The sequence below is a fragment of the Ceratotherium simum genome, chromosome 8, assembly GCF_057802395.1.
Source record: "Ceratotherium simum simum isolate JZ-2026a chromosome 8, ASM5780239v1, whole genome shotgun sequence".
Classification (NCBI taxonomy): domain Eukaryota; kingdom Metazoa; phylum Chordata; class Mammalia; order Perissodactyla; family Rhinocerotidae; genus Ceratotherium; species Ceratotherium simum.
The window spans coordinates 39,818,229-39,842,381 of record NC_141907.1 but is presented as its reverse complement, the minus strand read 5'-3'; the positions used below and the strand labels follow the sequence as shown (position 1 = coordinate 39,842,381).

General features: G+C 37.8%; 1 protein-coding gene across 4 annotated transcripts in view; it reads left to right on the top strand.

The window, feature by feature from the left end:
- TEC (tec protein tyrosine kinase) overlaps positions 1 to 24,153 on the top strand; it is a 131,249-nt gene extending 107,096 nt beyond the window's left edge. For 3 of the 4 annotated variants that reach the window (XM_004419043.3, XM_087434274.1, XM_087434272.1), the window contains exons 9-18: positions 1,969 to 2,023; positions 4,650 to 4,729; positions 5,915 to 6,048; positions 9,254 to 9,328; positions 10,077 to 10,248; positions 10,370 to 10,586; positions 19,296 to 19,360; positions 21,905 to 22,023; positions 22,105 to 22,262; positions 23,454 to 24,152. In XM_004419043.3, coding sequence (XP_004419100.1) covers positions 1,969 to 2,023; positions 4,650 to 4,729; positions 5,915 to 6,048; positions 9,254 to 9,328; positions 10,077 to 10,248; positions 10,370 to 10,586; positions 19,296 to 19,360; positions 21,905 to 22,023; positions 22,105 to 22,262; positions 23,454 to 23,537 — 1,159 coding nt within the window. In that variant the 3' untranslated portion in view covers positions 23,538 to 24,152. Of the gene's footprint in view, positions 1 to 1,968; positions 2,024 to 4,649; positions 4,730 to 5,914; positions 6,049 to 9,253; positions 9,329 to 10,076; positions 10,249 to 10,369; positions 10,587 to 19,295; positions 19,361 to 21,904; positions 22,024 to 22,104; positions 22,263 to 23,453 lie in introns of all 4 variants that reach the window. The other variant, XM_087434273.1, reaches the window with a different exon arrangement.

The window sequence follows — 24,153 nt, the reverse complement described above, 5'->3', positions numbered from 1 at the left end:
GAGTTTATATCTTATAAAGGAGGGAAGACATTCTTTCTGCGGAATCTGCAAATGCCATGTAAGTGTCCCCTCGGAACAGGATTTCGAAGAACCTGCCCTTTGTGCAGTGAGTTCCTTTTCTTTCCTTATTTCCTTTATCCCTTCCCAGGAGCTTGAATCTACCAGGTGACAGAAGGCCCTCTTTCTTTCTCTGAGTATCTTGTATCTAATTTCCTCTAGAGAGCCACCATTTAGCTTTACTGATTTCTTGCATCTGAACGTGAGACTAAACCTCCATTGTTTAGTCTTGCTGTGAAGATGTGGGGTTGGATCTTCTTTTATTAATAAAGAGATTTTTTTTTAATCTTTCAGGTCCTGTTGATTTATAATGCATAATGAGATCTCCAGTTACCTTGCCTTAATTAATTTTTATAACTAGATTTGGCATCCTGACAAGTGTTTCTTGTATCAGTGGAAAAGCTTTTGGGACAGAATCCATTCTGTTCTCCTCATTTATTATATTTCTCAATTGCCTTCAGATCTCAATTGCATGCAGATCAGAGTTGCAATTTTGCTGAACTTGGTCTCCGTTCGTAAAGTGGGGTCCACAGCAGTGAGATCTTAATGCCCACAATTCTGAGGCCTGGTTAATCACATCTGGCTCCAAATAAAATAACAATCATCAGCTTGTATTGAGATTGTAATTTGTGTTTGGCCGATACAACTGCATAAAAGAATCCAGACAAAAAAAGATCTCGTATTGTAGTTTGTTCTTTGTGTTCTTCCCTTCCTCAATCAGGGAAGGCCTTTGTGTTCGCTTGTCTCTGGGTGTTTGCTGGGCCAAAAGCAGGTGCTGGTTCTTTTATAAAAGGCTGGACCAGGGGTGGAAAATTCAAATGTTCAGAGGGGCCAAGCTGGTTTCATAATATTGGAAGCCTCAGGAAATATGACTGTGATGGGTAGGGTTCTCTGCCCACAAAAGGGCATCTAAAACAAACAAACCAAAACCAAAATCAAAACAAAACAAGTTTAAAACTGAAGGCCCAAGAAAGCAGTCTGAGTCCGTGTTCTTTGGTTTATACTCTCATGGAGAGATTGCGCTGGGGGAAGCAGAGGGGGGGAGTACCTCTGAGGATGAGGTGGCAGCATCCATCTTTCCCTGGGAAAGAGTTCCCCAGGATTAAAAAGGGGCACGGATCTGCAGGGCCTTGGGGGCGTGGCACAGAGTGGTGGTAGGACCTGGTGGGAGGGTGGGTGGCGCAGCTTGGCCGTGGCGGGATTCCTACAGTAGAGCCTCAAGTGACCGCCAGAGCTTGGGGCTGTGCTAGAACCAGTAAGTCTGGAAGACCCAGGAGGCCTGCTCTTCTGTTTTGCTCTGTTTCTTTTGTCACTTGGGACCTTCGTGAAATTCAATGGGGGAGCCTCCATAATGACTTGAGATGAAATCTACTGCCTATTGGTCGGATCAGGGCTTAGGATAAGATTTAATCTGAATTAAAGACAGTAGTGTAAAGTGACATTTCCTGCATGTTTGAGTCTGTGGAGTAAAATTCATTCTTGCTATTGTTATAACAGTGAAAAATTGGAAATGATTTTTATGTTAAATAATGAAGAATTGCTTAAATAAATTATGGCACATCCATACCATGATGCCTAGAACTACATTGCTTTGTAAAGATGTCTGTTGTTTACATATAGGAAAAATTCAACAAGTATAGTTTGATTACACTTTGATAAAAAAAATAAGAATACATATATACGTGTCTTCATAAAAATATGGCTAGAAAAAGTCTGGAAGTATATACACTCAAATGTTACAAACGTGGTTGTCTATATTATTGAGATTGTGAGTGATACCTTATTGATTATTGAGATTGAGTGATTTTATTGTATTTGTTATTGATGAGCAATATTACCTTTTTTAAATTGTTAAAAAGAATAAAAAATAATTTTAAAAAACCTGCCTTAAATCTGTCTTTTTCTGTTCAGATGGTATTGCAGAAATATGAATAGAAGCAAAGCAGAGCAACTCCTCAGAAGTGAAGTAAGTGTTTGCGCTTGTTTCATGGATTTGGTTTCAACACAAATTAATTGTAACTAATCCCTAATAAGTAATTTCACATACCTCTGTTTCTAAAGCCTAAAAAATACTATAAGTACAGATTTTTAGTTTTTTTAAATCATTTACAAGTTAGTACTGGTGAGTTAGTTTTTGGGGGCTGCTATAACAAAGGACCACAAACTGAGTGGCTTGAACAACAGAAATTTGTTCCACAGTTCTAGAAAGGTTAGAAGGTTAGAAGTCTGAAATCAAGATGGCAGCAGGGTTGGCTTCTTCTGAGAGCTGTAGGGAAGGATCTGTTCCAGGTCTCTCTCCTTTTCTCCCTGTGTTTCTTCCCTCTTTGCATGTCTATCTCAGTGTCCAAATTTCCCTTTTGTAAGGACTCCAGTCATACTGGATTAGGACCCACCCTAGTGGCCTCATTATGTGACCACAGCTTGATTCCCTCTGTACATCTCCAAATAAGGTCACATTCGGAAGCACTGGGGGTTGGGACTCTAGTGTATCTTTTTTGAAGGAAAACAATTAAACCCATAATAATAGGTAATAGCTATACCTGGATAACATTTTCTTTACTCTCTTTCTTACTGATTTATCCTTTGCTACCTTGTTAGTACTTAAATGTGTTTTTCCTTTTTACTTGAAGTTATTTTAGAGTAATTTACATCAATATTATGTGATATCTTTTATAAATGAAGTTTTAATAAAATATTTAGTTGCCTTTAGAAATAGACATGCTACATGTGTGTGGTGATAGATTGTAATTAGTATTTGGGTGGTAAACATGGTGTAATCTATGCAGAAATAGAAGTATAATGATGTACACCTGAAATTTATACAATGTTATAAACCAATGTTACCACAATAAAAAAAACAAAAGAAATAGATGTGCTAAAACTCTTACACTTGAAAAAGAAATAAAATGAAAGGATAAAATGTAGTATAGTCATGTGCTGTATAATGACATTTTGGTCAATGACGCACCACAGTGGTCCGATAAGATTAGTACCATAGAACCTAGGTGTGTAGTAGGCTATCCCATCTAGGTTTGTGTAAGTACACTCTGTGATGTTCACACAATGACAAAATCACCTAATGACGCATTTCTCAGAATGTATCCCTGTTAAGTGACTCGTGACTGTGTAGAGGAAACTACAGTGGACTGAGTAAGGAGATCCAAGACTAGCCATGACTTTATTCTAGTCTGTTTTTTGCATCTATAAGATAAGGAGGTTGGAGTGGAAGGTAATCTCTACAATTCTCTGCATTTATGATCTAGTTATTCTATTTAGTAATTGTTCCCAATCTTTGAAACCCACGATTTCTCACTTTATCTCTTGCTTATTACCCCCAGTCAAGGTTTTGTTGGGCATTTGTTTCTTTAGTTTATGTTAAGAGAACAATAGCAAGTGACTTTGCTTGATTTAAATGACAGGTAACCACGCCTCCCCCTCCACAGCATTCTTACATGCCTCCTTGCTGACCCCACAATGAGAGGCAGCTGTGGGGGAGTGAGTGGCCAGAAGACCTGGGTCCCAAATCTTGGCTCTGCTCATTATGAGCTGTGTGATCTGGGGCAAGGTATCCAACCTTTCTGTGCCCCATTTCCTTACCGGTGAAGTAAAGTGGGGATAACAGTAGTACCTACCTCCTAGGACTGCTTTGAGGATTAAGTAAATCCACATATTAGAACAGGTTAAAACAAAATCTCAATAAACATATGGTAGCTATTATACTTTTTACTGATCAATTAACTATTATGATCTTTCCCTAACTGTTCTTATCAGATTTATTTGTGGGGCTTTATTTAATTCCGTTGTCTTTCCTATGAATAAGAATAAAATTTATTTTGTTTTTCAACTATGAAACACACTTTCATCTTAAAGCAGTTTCAGTGCTGGAGACTGATTGTGGTGTTATTGGTAGAGACGTGGTTCCTAGCTTTTGTTTCTTGCTCTTTGGCTTGGAACCTGATGAGGATTTATCTTTTAGTCATTCAGCATTGTTTCTGCCTTTTGGTTTTCTCTGCTGAAATCACTTGTGCCTCTCTCTCTCCTTCTGTAAAGAGTGATATTAACATCGATTTGCAGGAGGATTAAGGATTTTTTTTTAAAAAAAAAGAATTCTTATAAAGAGCACTGAAATATTTATGGGAAAAATGCCGTGTGGATAGAAGATAATATTGAGTTAAGATTCAAAGCTTATAGCAAATATGAAAAATATATAAAATGAAACCCAATCATTAAGCAGTACATCTTTCAGTAACTGTTTCCCCACGTGTCCAGGACTTAAAGGAATTGCAAAATCTTGTTTGCTAGTTCCAGAAGGGCCCTGAGAGATTCTCTTGTTGAAACGTCTCATACTGGTGTGTGTGAAGATTTGTGATTGTGGGGAATTGTGAGTGTGCTTCTTTAACTAACCTCATGGCCCAGTAATGTGAAGTGTGGAGAGTCATGTGGGCGCGCCCTGTTGGTAAGTTGTGCTTCTCCAAAGCCTTCTCTAGGCAAAGGATAATAATCATAAAATCATAAGATTGGGTTCTTGAATCTTCTCCGTGGCATTGATATTTGTTATTGGATTAAAAGAATTTTCTTAACTTCGATTTTAGGATAAAGAAGGTGGTTTTATGGTAAGGGATTCCAGTCAACCGGGCATGTACACAGTCTCCCTGTATACAAAATTTGGAGGGTAAGTAGTCCCACTCTCTCCTTTTTTTTCAATTTATTTAGAGTTTTTGTATAAAGTTCATATACAGTTTGTATGGATTCCTAATTTTCAAAAAGTGTTCTGCATTTCAGCATTAAAAAAGAAAACCTGAACTTGATTTCTAAAGTCTATTCTATTTTTCATATTTACATTTCAGTATTTTTTCTCATAGTTCTCCATATATATATTTTTTGAGAATGGCTATAGAAACTTTGGCAACATTCCACAAATAATTACTGTTCACTGCGCTGAACACTAAGGATACCACAGTGAGCAAAGTAGACACAGACTCTGCCCTCCAATAGTTTAGAGGGGGCTTCAGACAAACAGGCAGTTATGGTAGTATATGAGTAAGTGCTATGCTAGGAGGGGAATGTGTGTGCATGTGTCGGGGGGGTGGGGTGTACATAGCCCAGACGCATCTGGGTTAGTTATTAATGTTGTCTAATGATATCTAAGCTGAGATATGACAGGGGAGGCAGGCAAAAGTTGGATGGAGGGGAAAGAGTGTTTCTGATCCAGGAAACTGCCTGGGCCCAGAAGTGAGGGAGGATATGGTGAGTTGGCACAACTGACAAAAGTGTATTGTAGCTGGATTGTAGAATGGGAGGGGTGGGGTGAAGGGAGGAGAGAAGCCTGAGAGATAAAAGTGGAGGTCGGGTTATGTCAACATCAAGCAGTCTGTGCTGTATTTTAAGAGCTGTGGGAGTTCTCTTGAAAGGATTTTTAGCAAGAGATGATTTGAGAAGATCTGTGTTCTAGAAAGATATCTAACATAGAATTTGTATATTTTTTTATAGGTCTAGTTTAGTCACTTTTAGAGTTGTAAGTCCTCTAGACATTTTCAAGTTTACTCCAACTGCAGGGACACAGAGCAGTAGGCAGCTAATAGCTATTTTAAGACTTAACTGTTGGTAAATGGAGTTGGTAAATGTTTTCTTTTATGATCTCATGCAAGGGACCACGTTTGTTATCAGCGGCTGCTTTGAAAACTCCATCTGTTAATGTGAACAGCGAAGCTAAGGAGAACGTGGGGAAAAGTAAAATTTATGCAGATAATAGAAGGGGCCCTATGTAGGGATTCTGTGGTTATGTGGTAGAAAATATCTTAAGAGTAAAGTTACATTATTTCAACTTGGTTCTAACACATTTTGATTTTTGTTATAGGGAAGGCACATCAGGTTTCAGGCATTACCATATAAAAGAAACAACAACATCCCCAAAGAAGTATTATCTGGCAGAAAAACATGCATTTGGTTCAATTCCTGAGATTATTGAATATCATAAGCACAATGCAGCAGGTAAGTGAGATGTTAAAACCTATTTCTTTTTTTTCTTTTTTCTTTTTTTGTGAGGAAGATCAGCCCTGAGCTAACATCCGTGCTAATCCTCCTCTTTTTGCTGAGGAAGACCGGCTCTGAGCTAACATCTATTGCCAATCCTCCTCCTTTTTTTTCCCCGAAGCCCCAGTAGAGAGTTGTATGTCATAATTGCACATCCTTCTAGTTGCTGTATGTGGGATGCGGCCTAAGCATGGCCGGAGAAGCGGTGCATTGGTGCGCGCCCAGGATCCGAACCCGGGCCGCCAGTAGCTGAGTGCGCGCACTTAACCACTAAGCCACGGGGCCGGCCCGTTAAAACCTATTTCAAATATAAGGTAGTGATTAAAGTGATCAGACATTGTGATGAATTCTTCCTTGAGCAGTTTTATTTTTTACTTAATTATAGAATGTGATTGATTTAAAAGTATTAAGTATCAAGTTTCATAAAAAACGCTATCTTGACCTTAGGACTTGAGTTATTCTTATCATATGTGGTAAATGTTCACATTTCTATGATTTGTATCTTTGGTCCTGACAAAGACTCTTTGCTTGACCAAACTTTAGTCAGGCTCCTGAACTATCTCTTAGGCCCATCTGTGCACTTTCTTGTAAACTCCACTTTTAGCGAGAACCCTGCTATCAGTTTAACCAGAACCCCCAACCCTTGATATCAGATACCTGATCACTCTCAATATCTGATCAAGTTCCTTATCCTCCACCATCCCCCAGGTGATGTCTGGCCACCCTGAATTATCTTCAGCAAGAATCCTATGAGATTGGTTTAGCTAGAACCCCCCCACCTCCCCCCATTACCCCTAATGTTTCTCTTAGTAATTTTCCGTCCACTGACCCCCACCCTGCTCCTTGGCTATAAATTTCCACTTGCCCACACTGTATTCGGAGTTGAGCCCAATCTCTCTCCCCTACTCTAAAATCCTATCACCATGGTCCCTATGCCTGTCACAATGGACCTAAATAAAGTCTGCCATACCATCTTTAAAAGTGTCATTGAATATTTTTTTTTCCTTAACAATACTAAATTAAAATCAAAGATATGTCTGTGTCGGAGTTGTCACAGAAGGTGTCAGATGAGCCCAGGGTTTAGGCCTATAGACTTCCAAAGACTAGAGTAATTGTGTCCCAGACAAGTTTTTCCATCTTCCTACGTCTCTGCTACACTTACCACCAGAGTGGGAACAAACCAAACACCAAAAACAAAAACAGAAACCACATTTATGCCCATCGAGGCTCTACAGGATGAGATAGAAAGATTTTTAGCCTTTGACTTAAAGATGTCACTGAGCAGGAGATAGCCAAGTGCCTAACTCAATTAATGAAAATTAATTTTTGAAATTTCATCAAAGGCACCTTTTGCAAAGTCTGTTGTTATTTGTGACTGTTCACTTTTCTCAGATAATGATAGGAACAGTTATTGAGATATAGTGTTTATACCATCAAGTTCACCCATTTAAAGTGTACAATTCAGTGGTTATTGGTATATTTAGAGAGTTGTGCCAACTGTCACCATAATCTAAGAACATTTTCATCATCCCAAAAAGAAATCTTGTACCCATTAGCAGTCACCCGACACACACCCCCTTCGCCAGCCCAGCCCCAGGCAACCACTAATCTACTTTCTGTCTCTATGGATTTGCCTGTTCTTGGACATTTCATATAAATGGAATCATACAATATGTGGTCTGTTGTGACTAGCTTCTTTGACCTAGCATACTGTTTTTGATATCCATCCACGTTGTAGCATGTATGAGTACTCCATTCCTTTTTGTTGATGAATAATAATCCATTGTGTGAATTTTGGTTATCCTTTTTGTTATTATTGATCAGTTTATGGACATTTGGGTTGTTTCCACATTTTGGCTATTATGAATAATGCTGCTATGAATATTTGTGTACGAGTTTTTGCGTAGAAACATGTTTCATTTCTCCTGGTTACTTATCTAGGAATGGATTTGCTGGGTCATATGGTAACTCTGTGTTTAACATTAGAGGAACTAATTTCATATCAATTTATCTCCCAAAGAACTTTTTCTTGTCTCTTATTCTATTTTCTTTTTCAGTATTCACATTCCCCTGTTCTTTCTTTTTTTTTTTTAAAGATTTTATTTTATTTATGTATTTTCCCCCCAAAGCCCCAGTAGATAGTTGTATGTCATAGCTGCACATCCTTCTAGTTGCTGTATGTGGGACGCGGCCTCAGCATGGCCGGAGAAGCAGTGCGTCGGTGCGTGCCCGGGATCCGAACCCCGGGCCGCCAGCAGCGGAGCGCACACACTCAACCGCTAAGCCACGGGGCCGGCCCACCCTGTGTTCTTTCTTTTGTTTTCTTGTGTAAATTTTATTCTTCACCATTATCTCAATTCATTCATTTAACAAACATATGTTAAGTGCCTATTGCATGCCAGGAACTGTGCCAGGTTCCAGGGAGACTGTGGTGGACTACATAGTCGTTGATCCTGTCTCTCCCAGACCTTACCATTTGGTGGGGGAGACAGAGAAGTATAACAATATTAAGCTACTATGAGATAGATGTACAGAGTGCTATGGGTGTTTATAGGAGAGTTACCTGCCATTTCTTCTTATTTAGTACTGTAAGCAACTTAAAGGATTTAACGTACCTCACTGATTTCCAGTAGTTGGTATTCCCAGTTGTTGATATTTTAGAGCCCGATTTTTATGCTAAGATTACTAATACTGAGTTATGGCAGGTGAATCACTTTAATTTTTAGTAGACTACTGTATTTCCCTTTCATAGTTCAGATCTCATATTGGAAAAGAACATGAAATAATAATTGATAGTAACCGTTAGAAACCTTTTAACATCTTTTAAAATGTTTGAGAAGAGAATATGCCAGCATGATGCCTGATAAACACTGTAGTATCTAAAAGAAAATGTTGAATGAATAAAACCATATATATATATTTTAATTGTTTATGTTCCATAAAAATACGAAATTGTCAACTCAGAGAGTGGGACCATCTTCTTTCTTCCTGCCTTCCTCTCTTTTTATTTTCTGCCAGCATATAGCACAGTGCTGTATGTACACACAGGAGGAGCACTAAGTGAATAAATAAATGAATTTTATGAGTGAGTTTCTAGTGTAGCACTTTCCCCTGCAGAATGATTAAGAATGAATTCGACTGCAATACTTTCTCTGATTTCTAGGTCTTGTCACAAGGCTGCGGTACCCAGTTAGCGCAAAGGAGAAGAGTGCACCAACCACTGCGGGATTCAGCTACGGTAACTCATTTTGTAGTTGCATTGGCTGATGTTCCTTGAAAAGAATCCATTATCACAAGACCGATTTAGATGTGTAGAATTCCACATAGTGGAATTGTTTTTATAAGTTTATAATATGGCTTTTTAGATGATTGTACTTACAGCTGTAGTAACCTAGGTTTTTCATCATTATTCATAATCCAGCAGAAAACTTGCTGTCAGTGAAAAATAAGCATTCCTATGTTACATCTAAAATAAATCAAAGCCTTTCCTGGTTCTCACCGGCTTTGTTGGTTACTCACAGGAAAATACGGGTGGAGGTAATAGAGAAGGCATCCAACTTGATTGTCTTTGTTGCTTCCGGCAAAAAAGCCTTTTAAACAGCAGGTTAAATTCTTTCCAACTTGATGGAATTAAAAAAAAAAAAACACAAAACCCTGAGGGGGAAGAGTGGTAAAGGAGGAATTTTTAAAAAAATACCTGTAACTTTCAAGCTATTTTATTATTAACCTATTATGCAGCGTCTTCTTGCCTTCTTCAGTTCACTTGGCTTTTATTGTGACAGCTTAGAAGGAGTGCCTCCTCCCCAGAGGATGGAAAGCCATGTTTTGCAGGTTAGATGCTGGATGCAAGTCTGCTCTGTGTTTTACTGGAAATTGTGTTATCCTGTAACTTGGAGATTGACCTTGCTTATAGTTTCTTTGTTTCCCACTGATTCATGCTGTGTTCTCCTTATTAAATTTTATCACTTTCCCCCTCTGTGTCACAGAAAAATGGGAGATTAACCCTTCAGAGCTGACCTTTATGAGGGAGTTGGGTAGTGGACTGTTTGGAGTGGTGAGGCTTGGCAAGTGGCGAGCTCAGTACAAAGTAGCAATCAAAGCTATTAGAGAAGGTGCCATGTGTGAGGAGGACTTCATAGAAGAAGCTAAAGTGATGATGTAAGTTACTGTGTTCTTTCTGGTTCCCCTTTTTGTATTAAAAAGTGGCCCCTCACCAGCTAATACCCCTTGTGGTTTCTTTTCCTTTAGTAACTATGTATATGCTTGACTTCCCTCCCAGGAAACTGACACACCCGAAGTTAGTACAGCTGTATGGTGTATGCACCCAGCAGAAACCAATTTACATTGTTACTGAGTTCATGGAAAGGGGCTGTCTTCTGAATTTCCTCCGACAGAGACAAGGTCATTTTAGTAGAGACGTGCTGCTGAGCATGTGTCAAGATGTGTGTGAAGGAATGGAATACCTGGAGAGAAACAGCTTTATCCACAGAGATCTGGTAATGACAAACCACCTGTATTCCCATTCATTGGCCCAGTTCCTTTGTAACACTGGGTCAGCAATTGAGCAATGATATACTCATATGGAATTTTTGTTCTCTACAATATTTTAGCATTATTTTTAAACTTGGTAAGTTTAACTTGCCCCATAATTTTAACAGAAAGATCTTTATTAAATCTAATACATAGAATACATAATTGCATAGGCACCTGCATAAATAATACATAATTACATAGGTGATATTTTCAAGTGAGTTACCATGCGTTAATTATTTGATCTCCAAATAATCCCATGAGATGGCTAGTCATAGTAGATTTTCTGACTGTCATTATTTTATAGATAAGAAAATTAGCTTCAGAGAAGTAAAATGACTTGCATATGGTGATATATGGGGAAGTTAGGGGTTGACTCATCCTTTGATTAAATCCTAAGTTCTTTTCCACCCCATACACTGTAAGCAGAAACTATAACAGAAATCCTTTGGTTCATTTTCTTTATCTCTCAAATCACTGGGAAAAGATGGAGGCCCATGTTAACTCCTGAAAATACTAGAAGAAGTAATCTTCTGTCATTGGTTCTAAATTATTGTGATGGAGACACTTCTTTTTTTTTTGCTGAGGAAGATTTGCCCTGAGCTAACATCTGTTGCCAATCTTTCTCTTTTTGCTTGAGGAAGATTTGCCTTGAGCTAACATTTGTGCCAATCTTTCTCTATTTTGTATGTGGGTCGCCACCACAACATGGCCACCAACAAGTGGTGTAGGTCTGCACCTGGGAATTGAACCTGGGCCACTGAAGCAGAGTGTGCCAAACTTACCACTAGGCCATGGGGCTGGCTGCCTATAGACACTTCTTAATTTTTCCTCTCTCTTACTCTCTTTTTCTCCCTCTCTCCTCCATTCTTCTTTTCTTTCTCTTTTTCTTCTCTGCCTATTCTTCCCAAATGTGTCTATTTTCAGCATGTTGTAGGACTGCCCTGTTAAACCTTGAAGATGTTTCTTTTACCAAAAAAATGTGATTCTCGCCTGGGACTCTTTTCCATATTTTCATTTTAACTGTCTTGTCGTAAAGCATGGATGCATTTCTTCTAGAATAGCAGCAAAGGATTTTTAAAAATTTAACAATCACTTTAAAGAGGCATTCCACTAATAGGTATTTAACACTTATTTAATGTAGATATATATTTTATATATATATAAATATAAACTTATTTAATCATATCACACCCCTAAGACGAAGGTACTATTATTATTCTCATTTTACAGATGATGAAACTGAGGTGCAAATAGGTTAAAATAATTTACCAGTGGTTAAGTAAATTGTGGAGTCAGGATTTGAACCCAGGGAGTTTGGCTCTAGGGTCCACACTATAACTACTGTGCTATGTTGTCTCTAGATTTAGGGCATAATAAAGAGTTGAGGATTTAGAAATGGAAGACTTGATTTCCTAGATATGTAAATTGTGGGTTATTGTTTTGCTCACAAGACTTTTTTCCCCCAGCTTTATTGAAGTGTAATTGACAAATAAAATTGTATATATTTAAAGTGTACAACATGATGACTTGATGTATGTATACATTGTGAAATGATTACCACAATCAAGTTAATTAACATATCCATCACTTCACATGGTTACCTTTTTTGTGTGTGTGGTAAGAACACTTACAATCCACCCTTTTAGCAAATTTCAAGTATAGGATACAGTATTATTAACTGTAGTCGTCATGCTATACATTAGATCCTCAAAACTTATAACTGAAAGTTTGTGTCCTTTGACCAACATCTCCTTATTTCCCCCACCTCCCAGCCCCTGGCAACCACCATTCTACTCTCTGTTTCTATGAGTTCCACTTTTTTTCCCCTTACATTCCATAGATAGGTGATAGTATACAGTATTTGTTGTTCTCTGTCTGGCTTATTTCACTTTGGATAATGTCCTCCAGGTTTATCCATGTTGTCACAAATGACAGGATTTCCTTCTTTTTTATGGCTGAATAATATTCCATTGTATATATACCACATTGTCTTTATTCATTCATCCATTTATGGACACTGAGGTTGTTTCTATATCTTGGCTATTGTGAATAACGCTGCTATGAATATGAGAGTGAAAATATCTCTTCAAGATACTGGTTTCATTTCCTTCAGATATATACTCAGAAGTGGGATTGCTGGATCATATGGTAGTTCTACTTTTAATTTTTTGAGGAACCTCCATACTGTTTTCCATAGTGGCTACACACTGATATATGTTCCCACCAACAATGTACAAGAGTTCTCCTTTCTCCACCTTTTTTTCCTTGCCGACATTTATCTCGTGTTTTTGATAATAGCCATCCTAAGTGTGAGGTGATATCTCATTGTGGTTTTCATTTGCATTTCCCTGATTATTAGTGATGTTAAACACTTTTTTTATGTACCTATTGGCGATTTGTATGTTTTTTGAAAACTGTGTATTCAGGTCCTTTGCCCATTTTTCAATTGGATTATTTGCTTTTTTGCTATTGAGTTGTATGAGTTCCTTATATGTTTTGGATATTAACCCTTTATCAAATATATAGTTTACAAATATTTTTTTCCATTCTATAATTTGCCTTTTCATTTTGTTGATTGTTTCCTTTGCTGTGTCAAAGCTTTTAGTTTGGTGTAGCCCCAGTTATTTATTTTTGCTTTTGTTACCTGTGCTTGAGTGTCATCCAAAAAAATCATTGCCAAAACCATGTCAAATAACTTTTTCTTTATGTTTTCTTCTAGGATTTTTATGCTTTCAGGTCTTACATTTAAGTCTTTAATCCATTTCAAGTTAATTTTTCTGTGGACAGTTTCATTCTTCTATATGGTGGATATCTGATTTTCCCATCACCATTTATTGAAGAGACAATCCTTTCCCCATTGTGTGTGCTTGGCACCTTATCAAAGATTAGTTGACCATATATGCATGAGTTTATTTCTGGGCTCTCTATTCTGTTCCATTGGTCTGTATATGTTTTTTTGTGCTAGTACCATACTGTTTTGATTACTAGAGCTTTTGTAATCTAGTTTGAAATCAGGCAGTGTGATGCCTCCAGTTTATTCTTCTTTCTCAAGATTCTTTTGGCTATTCAGGATCTTTTGTAGTTCCATGAATTTTAGAATTGTTTTTTCTATTTCTGTGAAAAACTGGCAATGGAATTTTGATAGAGATTGCATTGAATCTGTGGATTGCTTTGGGTAGTATGGATATTTTAACAATATTAATTCTTCTAGCCCATGAACACAGAATATCTTTCCATTTATTTGTATCTTCTTTAGTTTCTTTCACCAGTGTCTTGTAGTTTTCAGTATACAGATCTTTCTCCTCTTTGGTTACATTTATTCCTAGATATGTTATTTTTTTGATGCTATTGTGAATGCGCTTGCTTTCATAATTTCTTTCAGATATTTCGTTGTTAGAATAGAAACACAACTGATTTTTGTGTGTTGATTTTGTATTCTGCAACTTTTCTGAATTCGTTTATTACTTCTAACAATTTTTTGGTGGAGTCTTTAGAATTTCCTATATGTTGTCAATTTATATATTCTATATATTGTCTCTGCAAACAGAGACAATCTCACTTTTCCTTTCCAATTTGGATGCCTTTTTATTCCTTTTTCTTAACTAATTGCTCTGGCTAGGACTTCCAGTACTATGTTGAATAGAAGTGATGAGAGTGGGCATCCGTGTCTTGTTCCTGATCTTAGAGGAAAAGCTTTTAGCTTTTCCACATTGAGTATGATGTTGGCTATGGGTTTGTCATATATGATCTTAATATGTTGAGGTACAGAGGTATACCTCTTCTATACCTAGCTTTTGGAGAGTTTTTAATCATGAAAGGATGTTGAATTTTATCAGATGCTTTCTCTGCATCTATTGAGATGATCATATGATTTTTATCCTTCATTCTGTTAATGTGGTGCATCACATTGATTGATTTGCATATGTTTAACCATCCTTGCATCCCAGTGATAAATCGCACTGGGTCATGGTGTATGATCCTTTTAATGTGCTATTAAATTCTATTTGCTAATATTTTGTTTAGCATTTTTGCATCTATGTTCATCAGGGATATTGGCCTATAATTTTCTTTTCTTGTAGTGTCCTTGTCTGGCTTTGGTGTCAGGGTAGTTTTGACCTAATAAAATGAGATTGGATGTGTTTCCTCCTTTAATTTTTTGAAAGAGTTTGAGAACTTTGGTTTGGTGTTAATTCTTCTTTAAACATTTGGTAGAATTCACCAGTGAAGCCATCTCGTCTTGGGCTTTTTTTTTCACAAGATTGTTTTAAAGATCACATTATATGATTGGGGCAAAGGACTTTGTAAGATAGAAGACATGGTATATATAACATTAGTTATTGTGAGGCTGGCCTGGTGGCGTAGTGGTTAAGTTTGCACACTCTGCTTTGGCGGCCTGGGGTTTGCAGGTTTGATTCCTGAGCGCGGACCAACACACCACTCATCAAGCCATATGTGGCGGCATCCCACATACAAAATGTAGGAAGATGGGTACAGATTTTAGCTCAGGGCTACTCTTCCTCAGTAAAAAGAGGAGGATTGGCAACAGCTGTTAGCTCAGAGCCAATCTTCCTCTCACACATACAAAACCACCCCTAGAACATTAGTTATTATTATCATTATGCTCAGTGATAATAAAGAACATCTCTTTGTCATATGGAAACTTGTGAACTAAGCACCTTCCTCATTTTTGTATTTATAAAACTGATGAAAATTGTGTCTACATGAGTATGGCAGACTACACCTGTTCACACAGACCATATATCGGTGAAAGCAGTTTTGATATGTTTGTGCCTATGATGTTGACATTATATGGTAGGTTTGTGTCACCCCTTAAGGGAAGATGCTGATGCTCCTGTGTCCTGGGTGAAGAATCCTGGTGACCATCAAGTGAAGGCATTATAGGGTATCTTCAAAGAAAGATAGAGGCAATCCAGGAAATGGGCATTAACTGTCACTTTGGAAGAGAGTCTTAAAATGCGTTCAGTAGGAAATAACCTCATATAAGTGGAATTGCCACATACAGAGAATATAAGTCTGAAGTGTTAGGAAGAAAAATACATCTTAGTCCATGGGTTATGGCATTAAAAAGATTGTTATCATGTCTTTCTTCTGAGAAATACTATGTCTTTTTACCAAACTATTTTCTTGAACCTTGTAACATTAAGGAATGGGCAAGAAAATATAAATTAAATAATCCAGAATTGTATTTGATCAATTTAGTATATCATGTTATAATATATGGGAAACATCATAAATGACAAAGCAAACTATGTTACATAACTGTTCTTTTGACTGGGATCAGGATGAACAACCACTGAGCAAAGCCACTGGGTAATAGATTGTTCACTCATCACTTTGATGGTTGTGTATTATTAAGCTCACCTAGCAAGAACCTGGATTAAGGACTTCAAGAGATGTTGTCACTATCAATAAGAAAATCAGATAGTTTAATAAGAATAGAAATGGTAGGGGAAAAAGCCGGTTGACTCTTCTATAAGTCCTCATTTAGGTGTGACAGTTGGTAAAGATTATGTAATAATACCTATTACACATATGACTTTTTTTTTCCAAGCTCTTATTTACTTTATTTTTTTATTTACGTTTTTTTAGGTTTTGCATGATTTATTTTTTTTATTGCAGTAACATTGGTTTATAATATATAAATTTCAGGTGTACATCATTATGTTTCAATTTCTGTGTAGACTACATCATGTTCACCACCCAAAGAATGATTACAATCCATCAACATACACATGTGCCTAATCATTCCTTTTGCCCTCTTCCTTCCCCCCTTCCCTTTGGTAACCACCAATCTAATCTCTGTCTCTATGTGATTGTTTGTTGTTGTTTTTATCTTCTATTTATGAGTGAGATCATACAGTATTTGACTTTCTCCCTCTGACTTATTTTGCTTAGCATAATACCCTCAAGGTCCATCCATGTTGTCACAAATGGCCATATTTCTCCTTTTTTATGGCTGAGTAGTATTCCATTGTGTATATGTATCACATTTTCTTGATCCATTCATCCCTTGATGGGCACCTAGGTTGCTACCAAGTCTTGGCTATTTTGAATAATGCTGCAATGAACATAGGGGTGCATGTATCTTTATGCATTTGTGTTTTCATGTTCTTTGGATAAATACCCAGCAGTGGAATAGCTGGATCGTATGGTAGTTCTATTCTTAATTTTTTGAGGAATCTCTATACTGTTTTCCACAGTGGCTGCACCAGTTTGCACTCCCACCAGCAGTGTATGAGAGTTCCTTTTACTCCACATCTAAATTGTTGTTTCCGGGCCGGCCCCGCGGCTTGGTGGTTAATGCGTGCGCTCCAATGCTGGTGGCCCAGGTTCGGATCCCGGGCGCGCACTGAGGCACCACTTCTCCGTCCATCCTGAGGCCGAGTCCCACATACAGCAACTAGAAGGATGTGCAGCTATGACATACAACTATCTACTGGGGCTTTGGGGGGAAAAAATAAATAAATAAAGTCTTTAAAAAAAATAAAATAAAATAAATTGTTGTTTCCTGCCTGTTAATTAAAGCCATTCTCATGGGCGTGAGTTGATATCTCATTGTAGTTTTGATTTGCATTTCCCTGATAGTTAGTGATGTTAAACATCTTTTCATGTGCCTGTTGGCCATCTGTATATCTTCTTTGGAGAAATGTCTGTTCAGGTCTTTTGCCCATTTTTTAATTGGGTTGTTAGTTTTTTTGTTGTTGAGATGTATAAGTTCTTTATATATTTTGGATATTAACTCCTTATGAGATATATGGTTTGCAAATATCTTCTCCCAATTGTTAGGTTATCTTTTCATTTTGTTGATGGTTTCGTTTGCTGTGCAGAAGCTTTTTAGTTTAACGTAGTCCCATTTGTTTATTTTTTCTTTCGTTTCCCTTGCCTGGTCAGACATGGTACTTGAAAATATGCTGCTAAGACTGATGTCGAAGAGTGTACTGCCTATGTTTTCTTCTAGAAGTTTCATGGTTTCAGATCTTACATTCAAATCTTTAATCCATTTTGAGTTAATTTTTGTGTATGGTGTAAGATAATGGTCTACTTTCATTCTTTTGCATGTGGCTGTCCAGTTTTCCCAACCATTTATTGAAGAGACTTTCCTTTCTCCATGGTATGTTCTTGGTTCCTTTGTCAAAAATTAGCCTTCCATAGACGTGTGGATTTATTTCTGGGCTCTTGATTGTGTTTCATTGATCTGTGTATCTGTTTTTATGCTAGTACCATGCTGTTTTGGTTACTATAGCTTTGTAGTATATTTTGAAACCAGGGAGTGTAATACCTCCAGCTTACCTCCAGCTTTGTTCTTTTTTCTCAGGATTCCTTTGGATTTTGGGGGTCTTTTGTTGTTCCATATAAATTTAGGATTCTTTGTTCTATTTCTATGAAAAATGTTGTTAGAACTTTGGCAGATATTGCATTGAATCTGTAGATTGCTTTAGGAAGTATGGACATTTTAACTTATGTTAATTCTTCCAATCCAAGAGCACGGAATATCTTTCCATTTCTTTGTGTCTTCTTCAATTTCTTTCAACAATGTTTTATAGTTTTCAGTGTACAGATCTTTCACCTCTTTGGTTAAGTTTATTCCTAAGGATTTTATTCTATTTGTTGCAATCGTAAATGGGATTGTATTCTTAATTTCTCTTTCTGCTACTTCATTGTTAGTATATAGAAACGCAACTGATTTTTGTATGTTGATTTTGTATCCTGCAACTTTACCATGTTCATTTACTATTTCTAAAATTTTTTTGGTGGATTCTTTAGGGTTTTCTATATATAAAATCATGTCATCTGCAAATAGTGACAGTTTCACGTCTTCCTTTCCAATTTGGATGATTTTTATTTCTTTTTCTTGCCTGATTGCTCTGGCTAGGACTTCCAATACTATGTTAAATAGGAGTGGTGGAAGTGGGCATCCTTGTCTGGTTCCTGTTCTTAGAGGGATAGCTTTCAGTTTTTCTCCATTGAGAATGATATTAGCTATGGGTTTGTCATATATGGCCTTTATTATGGTGAGGTAGTTTCCTTCTATACCCATTTTATTGAGAGTTTTTTCCATAAATGGATGCTGTATCTTGTCAAATGCTTTCTCTGCATCTATTGAGATGATCATGTGATTTTATTCTTCATTTTGTTAATGTGGTGTATCATGTTGATTGATTTGTGGATGTTGAACCATCCATGCATCCCTGGAATAAATCCCACTTGATGGTGGTGTATGATCTTTTTAATGTATTGTTGTATTCGATTTGCTAGTATTTTGTTGAGGATTTTTGCATCGATGTTCATCAGTGATATTGACCTGTAATTTTCCTTTTTTGTTTTGTCTTTGTCTGGTTTGGGTATTAGGGTAATGTTGGCTTTGTAGAATGAGTTAGGAAGCTTTCCCTCCTCTTCAATTTTTTCGAAGAGTTGGAGAAGGATAGGATTCTACCAAACATTCAAAGAAGGCACATATGACTTCTGACCTGTCTTTCTATCCATTCTTTCAAATATATGTTGAAGACATTTCCCTAGGGGTAAAAAAAATTTATAGAGACACCTCTGCAAATGTTGACTGGGTTGCACTAAATTTAATATAAACAGAACTTACATTTTCTTATTTTTATTGTGGAACTTTGTAACTAATATACCATTGTAATGCTTTCCAGGCTGCCAGAAATTGTCTAGTAAACGAGGCAGGAGTTGTGAAGGTATCTGATTTTGGAATGGCCAGGTAAGGCTGAGTATATGTGAACATTTTCTATCAATTTTGGATTAAATTAATATAAGACTGTGAGCTTTCCCTTGAAAGTACAGAAAGCCTGACTTTTTCTTTGCAGTTTGTGTCAGCTTCTCCCTCTGAAGCCTATTTAAAAAGAGCTGTTTAGAAACATCTTTTGTTCTGTTAGCAAAGATTCATAGTACCCATCATTTTTATAGGGGAACTAATTGATTTTTCTGATTCTTAGTGTTTTTGATAAAAGGTCATAAAGTAAATTAGATTATCTATATTTTGAAAGATTTATTTGCTGAATTTGTCTTTTTACTGTTAGCTTTGGCTTTTTCTCGGGTAAACTGTTGAGAAATTATGATTGCTTAATGCTTCATTATGTAGCTTTATGTGATATTCATATTTGTGGAATTAATAAGCATGGGAATAATCTGCACTGATGAAGCAGAAAGGAAATCTTGTTAGCTGTTCTGAGATAAATAAATTTATTAGAATAACCAAGTCTACATTGTGTTAATTATTGTTAATAATTCTCTCCACTAGGTGGTAGTATAGCTTGTTAAATACCCTACTTTCTTTTCTCCCTGGTGTGGATTAGATTTCTAGAATCTTTTGTTTTCACAGAAATGTGTTTGGCGGTAAAGTTCTTAGAATACCCAAATCTGTAGAGTTTTTATTCTCTTAATTTTTGTAGTTTTAATAGAGTGTTAGAAAAGACCTTTAAAAAGTATTTAGTTTGTTCTTTTCCTCTTTCCGTCTATTTATTCATTCATCCAGACATTTATCCTTAAAGTGTTATTGGACATAGCCTCGTTCATTCACTTACGTGTTGTCTGTGGGTATATTCACACTACAAAGGCAGAGTTGAGTAGTTGTGACAGAGACAGTCTGGCCTCCAAAATCTAAAATATTCATTATCTGGCCCTTTGCCAAAATGTGTGCCCACCCTGTGATAGAGATAACTTCGGGTTGGTTGCTGGGGGGGAGTTGAGTGATGGTACGGGGCAGGGGTGATGGCAGCTGCTTTAGAGCTCTTGCTCTGAAAGGACTCTCTGAGACCAGAATGTTTGAATAGAGACCAAAAAAGGCAGGAAGTAGCCAATTAGGTGAAAATCTGAGGATAAAATATTCCAGGTAGAAGGAAAAACACATGTAAAAGCTTGAAATCTGGGACAAGCTTGGTCTGCTCAAGGAATTGAATGAGGGCCAAGTGTTAGAGTTATAGAGTGTTAGAAAAGACCTTTAAAAAGTATTTAGTTTGTTCTTTTCCTCCTTCTGTCTGTTTATTCATTCATCCAGACATTCATCCTTAAAGTGTTATTGGGACATAGCCTCACTCATTCACTGATGTGTTGTCTGTGGCACTGTCACCCATGGCCAGTGCGAGGAGCAGTTATAAAGGCAGATGAGGACCAGATCAGATAGGCCAAGTTTAGCTCCTAAGGAAACTCAGGCCCAGGGAGGTGTTACTGTCAGAAATGGGACCAGAACTGCTGACTGTCAGGACATTAACTACCCAGTGCTCCTTATTTGCTTTATATGAAGATGTTCTGTGTCTGACAGGCAGTCCTCCAATTGCACATGTTTGGCTTTCAGAAAAATCTGTGCTTTTTCATCAAACCCTCTAAAACACTCATTATTCACTAAATTCAGACTCCCCTGACTGATAAACAACTTGATCCAGCCCATAGTGGCATTGTTGCCATCTTTGTCTATACAGCAAAGGAAATTTGTGCAGTTATTTGAATATTTTCTCATGGAGCTTTTAGAAATTAACTTCATTTGTTCATATAATACATAAACACATTCCTCTTGTAAATACATACTAAACACATTACAGGAAGGGCTGAAGTCCCCATATTTACCACCCCAGTTGAAGATCCTCCCCAGAGGTAGCCAGTGTTACCAGTTTGTGTGTGTCTCTCCAGAAGGACCTAAGTAGGCTCCCATAGAAAAATTATATAATATTGTTTTGAGTGTGTGTGTGTGTGTGTGTGCGTGTGTGGCGGGGTGATGTCATGGTTTATAAATTTATACTCCACCATTTACGTGTGTCATTTTGCAGTTTGCTCTTTTCATTTGCTGCAGTTTAAAATTGTGCTCTGTGGAATTGTGGGGGCTAAAAGCATATGTGTCTCCAAACGCTTTGCACCACTTCCTTTAGAGCAGCTCTGCTTTAGATGTTTTACTTGTGGTGCCTTTGGGTAAAATTTTGTTTAAAGAGCAAAATTGCTTTCAAAAAAAGTTTGCAAACTGTTTTATTGTATTCTGCCTCTATTGCCTTGTGAAGAAGAAAAATAAACAGAAAAATGAAAGTGCAGATACTAATGTTACAATGCATCCATCTCAAGCTCTTAAATGAAGCTGAGAGGAAGATGGCAATCACCAGGCGTGGCCACTGTGAGGCAAACATTTAGCTTCAACAGGATGCTCGTTGGACTTCAGTCAACGGTGTTTTTGATTCTAAGGGGAAAAAAAGATGAAAGAACATGTACAAAATGCAGATCGTACCTCAGAAGTGTAAACCTATGGTATGTCTTACTCTAGGTATGTTCTAGATGATCAATACACAAGTTCTTCCGGTGCTAAATTTCCTGTGAAGTGGTGCCCACCCGAGGTGTTTAATTACAGCCGCTTTAGCAGCAAATCAGATGTCTGGTCATTTGGTAAGACCATGATCCGTTTTCCTCAACTCTGCTCTAAAGAGGAAGTGAATACATCATTTAGTAATCCTTATCCTTTTCCAGGTGTTTTAATGTGGGAAGTATTCACTGAAGGCAGAATGCCCTTTGAGAAAAACACCAACTATGAAGTGGTAACCATGGTTACTCGGGGCCACAGACTCTACCGGCCGAAGTTGGCATCCAAATATGTGTATGAGTTGATGCTGAGATGTTGGCAGGAGGTACAAAATTTTTTGTGCTCTCTTTTTGAATCTCTGAAACATTTAGGGATCTGGGCTTGGTCGATTAATAGTGTGTAGTCTTTAGAGCCTAATGAGTTGGTGCATGTTTTATATGATTTTAAACTAGGTAGGAAGCCAACCCTCTCAACTCAGTTCTGAAGAATGGGAAGAAGAAGTGCAAAACGCTAGTAATTAAGATCATAAATTCAGGCTGCCGCCCCACTCCCAAGTGGGTATCCTGCCACAGTTGCCTGAGTTAGGGACTCAAGGAATAAACCCAGGGAAGTAGCTCTTCTCTCAGTGACCTCTTGCATTATTGAAGTATTATTCTTTCACGAGAGAGGGTTTCTGTCTCCAAACCTCAACTTCCTCAGGTCTCTTTAGTCTTTGGAAGTTTTCCTTCCCCATGTGTTGAAATGTCACTTCATAGAAGAAATTAAACACCAAAATGACTTTTGAGAGATGATAATAACATTAGCTAACATGTACTGTGTGCTAGGCACTGTACTAGGTGCTTTAGATCTAGTTCTCTAAATAACCGTTTGAGGTGTGGATACTTTTACTGTGACCTCTCTGTGGATGAGAATACCGAGGCTCATGAAATTGATACTTGCCCAAGGCCACTTAGCTACAGAGAAGCAGAGTCCTGGCTGTCTCCAAAGCCCATGCTCTCGGTCACTTGCTGTATCGCCTCCGAAGAGCGTTGATTGGGATGGGCAGAGGCCTTCTGGTCAGGAAGTGGTGCTGGGGGAGAGAGGATAGCGTGAGAAAAGGTAAGAGGGTGGTAATGACCTTGGTGTGTGTACGTGAGGGTGGAGATTGGTCTGATTGAGCAGAGAGCCCATGCGAGGGTTTTGCGGGAAATGAAATTGGTTAGCAAGGGTGTGGGGTGGGTGAGGGGCAGATCATAGAGGGCACTGCAAATTAGCAGAACTTGATTTTGCAGGTAGTAAGGAGCTCTCTTAGGGTCTAGAACAGGGACACAAAAGAAGAGTGGTAGAGAGGTTAGTCTGGCACCAATACCTGCAGCATAGATTAGACCCGTTTGGAGACGCCTGCAGGTTCCATTGCATGGCCCTAAGCAATGAGTACCTTGCTCTAGTATGCTATATTATCTGAGTTTGAGCAGTGAAAAATTATGTTTGGAATGCATTCTGGAACCCACAGCTTCTCTTTGATTTTGAATTGCAGAAACCAGAGGGAAGGCCGTCCTTTGAAGATTTGCTGCGCACGATAGATGAACTAGTCGAGTGTGAAGAAACTTTTGGAAGATAAGTGGTGGTGTGACCAGTGACTTCCCGATTCCAAAGCATGATGAAGAAATGGCACTTTGTGGCTAACTTTTAATTTATTTAGCACTTGGGTGTGTGGATTGTTTTACTTATAAAGTGGAAACGCCTAAAGCATTTGCTTCTAGACCAGCCTTAGCGCTGTGACTGAATCTTCTGGATTATGGAACATGCTGCCTTAGAGATGGTGATTAAAAGTACTCACTTTTATCCACTCCACAAGTACTCAAGTGCCCACTATGTGCTGGGTACTGTGCCCAGGCCCCAGGGTTTGCTCATTTTCGGGATGCACATGGGGCCATGTTAGCTGGTGCCAATGGAAGGCCAGGGAATTTGGGAAGGAGAAGGGCATTAGGGCCATGTTCCAACAACCCCCCTCTTCCCTTTGACTTCTACAGAAATCTGGGTCTGGGGCATTGCCTGGAATATGGGTTCTGAATGAATCAGGAACCCACCTTGGATAAGTACCTATCTTTTGTTTTGAAAACATCTGTTTTCAAGACTACCATTAGTATTACATTAAAAATATTTGTATGCTGTATATATTGTAAATATATATAATATATAAAGTTATATATTTATAAGAAACATGAGTTGTGTTT